This window comes from Dermacentor andersoni, chromosome 8 (assembly GCF_023375885.2).
Source record: "Dermacentor andersoni chromosome 8, qqDerAnde1_hic_scaffold, whole genome shotgun sequence".
Taxonomy (NCBI): Eukaryota; Metazoa; Arthropoda; class Arachnida; order Ixodida; family Ixodidae; genus Dermacentor; species Dermacentor andersoni.
The window spans coordinates 145,930,138-145,938,756 of record NC_092821.1 but is presented as its reverse complement, the minus strand read 5'-3'; the positions used below and the strand labels follow the sequence as shown (position 1 = coordinate 145,938,756).

The window sequence follows — 8,619 nt, the reverse complement described above, 5'->3', positions numbered from 1 at the left end:
TTGAAATCACTCCCAAGTTCCTTTAAATTGTGGAGCACTTCCAACAATGTATGACTGGGATTCATGTGTTTGCAAAGACCTACGCAGTCTGCCGATATTCCTGAAACGCATTGCAATTGGCAACACAGCAATGACAAATGCCTGAATCACAAGATACATGTAGGAGCACAGAGCTCACGTAAGGTTGATGTGACTGCCGGTTTCATGTATGGACAAAACAGGACATGTTTGAAATTTATGAGTTGGTATGGGTTCGACTGTAGGGAATTCATGTGTTGGTAACATAGTAGCTACACGGTCTCCGGATATTTCTGAAATGTGTCTCAGTTGGCTGTGCATCTACAAAAAATTCTATGAATCAACAGCAGAGAACCAATGCAAGTACGATGTGATGAAGTTTCCACATCTGAAAGAAACAACACAACTCTATGACGCAAAGTAGAAACAACACGCACTATTGAATTAAAGAACAGGCTTTAATGAGAAAAAAAAAAAACTGAGAAAGAAAGCAAACACTTCTACCACCCCGCTTAAGCGTAGTAGTTGAGGTTGGCCTTTTTCTTGGCCTGCACTTCCATGATAGCGTCCATGTAGTCTTCGTGCGTCACCTTTTCACCGCCCCGCCGGAGAGCGATCATGCCCGCTTCGACGCAGACCGCCTTGCACTGGGCGCCGTTGAAGTCGTCCGTGCACCGGGCAAGCTCCTCGAAGTTGACGTCCTTGTCGAAGTTCATCTTGCGCGAGTGAATCTGCATGATGCGCGCCCGGGCCTCTTCGTTGGGGTGCGGGAACTCGATCTTCCTGTCCAACCGACCGGACCTCAGCAGAGCCGGGTCCAGGATGTCCACCCGGTTGGTGGCCGCGATCACCTTGATGTCTGCGCTCGAGCTGAAACCGTCGAGCTGGTTGAGAAGCTCGAGCATGGTACGCTGAACCTCCCTGTCTCCAGCTTTCTCAGAGTCGAAACGCTTGGTTCCGATTGCGTCCAGTTCGTCGATGAAGATGATGGCAGGCGCCTTCTCCTTGGCCAGCGCGAAGGCGTCCCGGACAAGCTTGGCTCCGTCGCCGATGAACATCTGGACCAGCTGGGGGCCGGCCAGTTTGAGAAAGGTGGACTTGGTCTGCGCGGCGCAGGCGCGAGCCATTAAGGTCTTTCCCGTTCCGGGAGGTCCGTACAAGAGGACTCCCTTGGGAGGACTGATGCCGAGGTTGACGAACTTCTCCTTGTGAGTCATGGGGAGGACGACGGCCTCGACCAGCTCCTGGATCTGTTTGTCGAGACCGCCGATGTCGCTGTACTGCTCAGTGGGTCGCTCGTCCACCTCCATGGCCTTGACGCGCGAGTCGTACTCCTGCGGCAGCGTCTCGAGGATGAGATACGAGTCCTTGTTGACACCAACCAAGTCCCCCGGGCGCAGCTTCTCGGCGTCGACCAGGCCAATGACTGGCAGAAAGTAGGTCTGCCGCGTGGACGTCTTGATGACGGCGCACTTGCCCTTGCGCAGCGAGTCTAGGTCCACGTTGGCGCCGTCCTCTTCGCCCAGCTCCTGCGGGTCGACGTCGAGCAGCTCGATGACGTTGGACACGAGGTAAGGGAGCGTCTTGTTGACTTTGATCTTCTCGTTGTTCTCCTTGATCTTCTCCTTCTGCGCCTGCAGTTCGTGCGAGATGCGCATCACCTCGCTCTTCATGATCTTAACCTCGTTGTCCAGCAGCCTCGTCCGGCTGATGATCTCGTCGGCGGACATCCGCAGGACTTCTTCGCCGAGAGAATCATCGTCTTGCCAGAGAGCCTTGTCGTCGAGTGGAGGTGGGGCAGCCATCTTTACTCGCCGGTGCTCGACGAAAACACAAATTTTTCGCGATTCACACTGATGTCGACGACGATATGATGTTGCGAGCTTCACGGAATTTGGTGGTTGAGCTCTTTCGTGGCGTTTGCAGTAGTCACGTCAAGAGTGTGATCCATAACAAAGCGCCGTGTCGCAACGTAATTATTAAAGAATAACGCTGAATTTAAGGGTATACTATTTGTTACAGTTTTTTAGTGTTTTGAACGCGGTCGGAAAAGTGTTACAATAAAAGATTTCGGTTTCAGTTTCGCATTGCACTTCATTGGTGTTGCAGATCGAGCTGGGATTTACGGCAGATACTAGGACATCACCTGAGATTGCTTAGAAAAGTTTAATGAGCAGTCAGGTGCTCTATTTAAGGGCATTTTGCGAGAGCGGTCATCGTACGTGTTATGTGAGAGTCCGCGAAGAACATAAACATCATATGAGGCACGCGTTTATTACTTATTCCAGCTCATTGCAGTCGATCCTTAACTGGCATTTATTAAATGTCCTTAATTCTGCGAGTTTGTCATGCTGGTGGAGCACCACTTTGACAGTCATGTTGCAGTGATATCGCTTCATGTATGCTACACACGGGCGTGCCTTGTAACTTCCGCACTTCGAAGACGTTGTACAAATTTACGTTGTACAACGTTCAGCGCAGTCACTTCTTCTCAACCACGCTGACGTATTGTCATTTGTCGCAGCCTTCCTCTGAAACATCCACGACAGGAAATTTATACGTCGCAAAGCGATATACGACGCGCCAGGCGCTTCCGAAGGTGCCCGGGCTGGCCGTTATTCCAGGAACTGTTGTTTCGATCAGCGTGTTCTCGCGAAAAACGACGGCAGTTCCCGTACCTCCCGCGTAAATGAAAAGCAAGAACTATGCCACCACAAAAGAGCCTCTCAGTCAAGTCAAAATACGGCGGCATAAATAACACGTTTTATATTATTGATTATGTCCTGGAAGAATTGTCATCAGACAGGTCGAAGTATGCGCGTTTGGTTAACCTAACCGCGGCCCTATCCATACATCCTCTTATCCTGCATTTCTTTAAATTTGCGTCAAGGCTGACTGGGTCAATAATATCAGTTCCCGTGAACTTCAATGTTTTGTTCGCTCCTCGAGTTGGTAGAAAATAGAGGCGTGCGGTTCTGCCGTCCGCAACAGTGCGCGATGCCAAAGAAACGCGCGTTCGGTCGTTTTATCGTTTCCGTGTAGTGTTGGCGGAAGCCGCACAGACGGCGCGCCGTGTCCGCTGGCTCAATCCGAAAACGTCAGGAAACATGGCTGCCGTGTGGCCTAGGGACGAATTTCGGGTGCACCGTGGATCGCCGAGCAAGCGACGTAACGGGACGTGCGGGCGCCCCGGAATCTCGACGAAGAACTCTCCGTTGCGTCGCCGCTGAGTGTCACAATGCTGCACGGACGATACGGATAGGAAACTTGGCCGCCGAAGCGCGCTTCCTGCAAGCTCGGCCGTCGTCGTTGCCGTGTGTGTGTGCGTGCGTGCGTGTGTTTGTGTGTGTGGATCGGTGACATTTTGGAAAACACTGGCCCCCTGAAAGCCGAAAGGAGATACGCGGCGAGCAAAAAACGAAGGAGCGAGCAGCTTCGCGACGAGATGCCGCGCGGCCAAGCTGACCCGTGGAACGTAAGCCTAACGTGGTAAGTAGCAACCCCCCCCCCCCCCCCTTCTTATTTTCATCTTTTTTTTCTCTTCCCATTTCTTATCCGTGAAATTCGCGCCTCGTTCCACCTCATTTTTTTCCGCGCGAGCTAATAACCATCGACGGTCTAAGAAAACTTCTGAGCTATTGTTGTGGTTAAACGGACTGCGGAGCGATCAGCTATTTTTCTTGAAGAGGCGTGGCTGTTTGCGGGCGAAGCCAGCAGAGCAGGGTCAAGCGGCCGACGAGGATCTTGTTGATTATGTATTCCGCTGTCTGCATACGTTTCTGGCGACATTTTATGCCCCGATTTATATATTTTTTTTCGTTCCCAGCCTGTATACTCCCTCGCGGATGCGCGTAGGAACTTCCTGGGAATGCTGTTGCGTTGACTGTTTCGGTAAAATACGCCAGATACGTCGCGACCGCTCCACGACCTGACCGAGAAATATCGGTAAATCGCGCCATCCGCAACCAACGGTGTACGGAAACACCTGACGCTTTTCTCTGTGGACGACGCAGGATTTGCGAGCTTTTGCATGTTGGCTTTCTTTTTTTTTTTTTTTTTTTTTTCGCGACCTCCTCGCTGCTGTTTTTGTGTATCGACGCTCGAAAGCTGCGTTATGTTTTTTGGGGGGGGCCTGTATACGGAAGGTGCGTTTTCGGTGCGAACGATGTATCTGCAGCGAAACGCTTTTCGAGGATATCGTAGGTACTTGGCCAAACCTCCATCCGGCTTTAAATAAAGAAAAAGAAAAACATCGGTGATGCGAAACACATGATGATTCTCGTCGTTTGCCCCCCTGGCACCTTTTATTTTGCCAGCGTCGTCGAAAATCGTGGCGTCCTGGGTTTCCTAATCGGTAACGGTGCGATCGGAGGTAAGGGAAGCGACGATTCCTATCCTTTTAGGCCTAGGCGTTTTGCCTTCGCTTAAAGCCGGATTATTTTGACCCGGTTTCTGGGTGGTGTTATGGTGTCGGAAGAACGGCTCGTGGTCATGTTGCTTACCGCGGAGCGAAAATAAATTAATAAATCGGTGCGGTGTGTTCGTTTCGTCGTTTCGTTTCGACTTCGAAGCGTAAAAAAGCTGCTGCGCGGCGCCTGTTTATTCCTCAAGTCGGCACTGTTGTCGGGGTTGTGTTGCGAGGGTGGTTAAATTTAGGAGCGCGCTTGCTGGGGAACCGTTTTGTTTAGCAGGTTTCGCATTTCCGGTTGTCCTTGCTTTTTGGTGGGGGCCTTGGCGCTCATTCGATCAGTCACACCGACCAAAAGTGATATGGGAGTCGTGAATCTGGGTCGACTACGCGATTACGCTGGCGCTGATATATAACGTTGCACGGAGGAGGTAACTCGCTCGTTGCAATGGGGACGTAGGTAAAGTGTGGGGGAACGTTTCAGCTGATCGTGCCGTTTCGAGTGCACTTTGAGGCTTAGAGGCGATAAGGGCATTGTGGAGATATCAGATGTCGTGAGCTTTTTTTCTGATGTAACCTGTTGTGCTCTGCAGGTTTCTTTTTCTTTCTTTCTTTTTTTAAGAAACTCGTTTCTAACAGCCGAAATAGATAGCAACGATTCGAATCTGTGCACGCCAATATTTTATTTGCGCAAGGCATCACAACTAACTGTAACGCGTTGCTGAATTAATCCCATGCCTTGGTGAATCAGTCGTCGTTTGCAAATTTGCTTTCTTTTTTCATCTGTAAATCGAATATATATATATATATATATATATATATATATATATATTAATATCACGACCGGTTCTCCCGCAACGTTAGTTCCGTTGCAGCGCAAGCGTACACGGCAGTGAAACCAGCTTGCGGTTTCTTTCGGCTTTTACTTTTGCAAGTAATTTTTTTACTGTTTGGTTAAAAGCAACACCATTGGTTGTATTTGGTTTATTTATCAGTTTATAGGTGGAATTGCTCATATTTTAGTTTGCCTGATCATTTTTTGACGTAACGTTTTGTTGAAACTGATTTTCGATGGAAGGAGTAGTGGCTGGCAGTGGGAGAAAATTTCCACGGGCGCACGGAATCAATTATCGGTGTCTAAAAAATGTTTCGCTTGCGTCATACCCTATGCGCGATGGAAGCCTGTTTCTTTTTCTTCTTTTTTTTACGCGCGCTGATATTGCGGTGGTTTTTATATCGTCACAGTGGCCGACTTTTGTTCGTTGCGACAATTGATTTTGGGAAAGCGATGAGGACGGGGACCATTGTCGCTTGCTTTCGAAACAGTAATTCGCGGAAGTCATTTACAGCAACCTGTAGTCATCTTGAGAATAAAAAGCGCTTGGTGAAGTGTGTGTGTGTGGGGGGGGGGGGGGCTGGCATAAGCTGTTCATTCTCAATTTATTTGTTCTGTTTGACTCTTGCATAGCTGTAAGCCATGCGCATTTTTTTTTTTTTCCGAATAATATTTTGAAATACATCCTTGGAAGGCTGTTCCGCGCGTGCTCTTTCAATTTAAAACTTAGAATAGTGTAAGTAAAATAATAACGAAATAAAACAGATTGACTTCGAAAGCACCGCATTGCTGACGTGGCTAGATTTCTTTTTTTTTTTTCTTTGGAGATTTATTTTTCTTTGGCTGTTGGCTTCAGCCAGGGGAATGATTGCTTTCCCTTCTCAGCGACTTTCCCAGTAATTCCTATTGGTTGTCTCACAACATTGCTTTTCTTTTTTTAAAAGCTTCACCGGAAATTCACCACATTCTTTTAATTCCTTTCTCTCTTTTTTTTGGCCTTTTAGTGCACATTCGTCAATACTTTTAAATTTGATGCATGGTTTACGATCCTCAAATTTATCTTTTGACCATTCATGATTTCTTCTTTTCTTTATTATTACATTTTTCGATTCCGCACTTATTTCTGCTACCCGCCGTGGTCGCTCAGTGACCATGGTGTTGGGCTGCTGAGCCCGAGGTCGCGGGATCGAATCCCGGCCACGGCGGCCGCATTTTGATGGGGGCGAAATGCGAAAACACCCGTGTACTTAGATTTAGGCGCACGTTAAAGAACCCCGGGTGGTCGAAATTTCCGTATACCTCCACTGCGGCGTGCTTCATAATCAGAAAGTGGTTTTGGCGCGTAAAATCCCATAATTTTTATTTTATTTTTGCTGCCTTCCCTTTAGCATCTTTCGTTCGGAGCCAGTCCCATCTTTTTCTACATTTCGTAGGGAGTGATAATAGCACGACTCATTGTGTCATGTCTCGTCTGTGGTTTAGCGAACTCGGGTGTCCCCTTGTCAAACACAAGTGCAGAAATGCTCTTATATGAGAGAACCGCTAAACTGATTTGAATAAAATGTGTGGCATTTTAGAGCAAAACCTAAATATTTAATACTACCAACTGCAAGAAGCAGAATTTTAATTTCTGGCCTCACATTTTTTTGTGGAAAATTACCGGGAAAAAAAAAACAGTTTACAAATCGGTAACTCAGCGCCAAAAAAAAAAAGACATTGCACTTCTGTAAATTGCATCTATTAGAGAATCTGGCGTGGGCAAATGTAATGAGCTTGCAGCATAAATCGTTATGTTTATGAAGGTCTTGCAAAAGTTGTGATTACAGAGCGGTGCATTACAAATCAAATTTTTCCACTTCAGATTTTATATTAGCTTCATGGTTGTATTGCACTTAGTATTACACTAGTCAGTGTGGTACTAAGCTCAATACAATAATGAACATCCACCAACTGGCCCCCTTCATTGCCTTACTAAACATTATAATAGGTACAGTTTATAGAATTCCAATATCATTTCTTGCTGTTGAGTTGCAGAACTGCAATCTTTATACTCGAGTTTCTTGAAGTACTGCGATTTTCAAAAATAAAAAGAAAGGCATAGAGTGAAAATCTTCCTTCGTTCAGTAGATTATAACTGTTTCTTTTAAGTGCAACAAACCTCGTCAAATTCGGTTCTGTGCTTTCTGAGCAATAAGTGTTCTCCATTCCTATGTATTTAGATATAAGAGCTCCACAGCAAAAACTTTTTGAACATAGTAAAAGAACATTGCCGATCTGTTAATGAGGCTACTATGAACACGCGAGTCAAATATTGCACTACCCGCCGTGGTTGCTCAGTGGCTATGGTGTTAGGCTGCTGAGCACGAGGTCGCGGGATCGAATCCCGGCCACGGCGGCCACATTTCGATGGGGGTGAAATGCGAAAACACCCGTGTACTTAGATTTAGGTGCACGTTAAAGAACCCCAGGTGGTCAAAATTTCCGGAGTCGCCCACTACAGCGTGCCTCATAATCAGAAAGTGGTTTTGGCACGTAAAACCCCATATATTATTATTATTAAATATTATTGCACTGTATACAGCAGGAAATTTACAAACTCTTGTCAACAGCAGTGGACAGTTGCCTGCTCTCGCATCTGCAATGTTGTCTTCGAAAGCATTTGGTAGACCAATGCTATTGGCTCATTTCATGGGTTGCAAGGACATTCTCAGTAGTACATAATTGTTCATTTTCAGAAAATAAATAAAAAATATGTCTGTGACCTGAAAAAGACTGAAAAAGTCATTTCAACTTTGCAGTGAACATAGCTGCGTCAGCTGCCAGTAGCCTCCGAGGTGACAGCAGCAAGCTGTGTAGCATAGTCTACCACGTTTGCCACAGGGTGCTGCGACAAACCCTTTCTCCGCCGCGACACTCAACTTTTGGACACAGTTGACTGATCGCATTAGCTTCATGTGATGATATGCCTCTAGGAAGACAACTTCTGTGCCTCCTACTTCTCTGTCGTCTGCCAAGTCATTCCAAGTTCAGCAACACAGGCCTAAAGCAGTGACATCCTTCGAGGATGAGGTTTGACAATAGGTTAACAATGTTAGACACACTTAACCGATTAAGGAGCCCTGCATATGAAGCTTTTATAGCCAGTTATGCTCTCTTTCTCTTACCGACTTCGCCAAATAGACCTCATGATCATTTCAAATTATCATTCATGTTCTGTCTTCTGCCAGCTGACCCACTAAGATGACGCATACCAACTACTGCCTCTATCTGTCTTGCTTGCGACCACTAGACAATTGTAGGAGCTGCTTCAACAACTTCAACACCATCTACCACGTTTAGCCATCATAGTTGGTCAAAT

The 8,619-nt window shown here is 46.8% G+C and overlaps 2 protein-coding genes across 3 annotated transcripts in view; one reads left to right on the top strand and one right to left on the bottom strand.

The window, feature by feature from the left end:
* Positions 1-457: 457 nt before the first annotated feature.
* Rpt5 (26S proteasome regulatory subunit Rpt5) lies at positions 458-1,859 on the bottom strand. The gene has a single exon (XM_050176520.3). It carries the CDS (start codon positions 1,821-1,823, stop codon positions 531-533), a length of 1,293 nt encoding a protein of 430 aa, XP_050032477.1. The 5' UTR covers positions 1,824-1,859; the 3' UTR covers positions 458-530.
* Positions 1,860-3,072: 1,213 nt separating this feature from the next.
* Positions 3,073-8,619, top strand: part of rho-5 (rhomboid-5) — a 51,224-nt gene continuing 45,677 nt past the window's right edge. Inside the window, exon 1 of one of the 2 annotated variants that reach the window (XM_050176517.3) lies at positions 3,073-3,507. The gene's annotated coding sequence lies outside the window, so the exon portion shown is untranslated. The remainder of the gene's footprint in view (positions 3,508-8,619) is intronic. The other variant, XM_050176519.3, reaches the window with a different exon arrangement.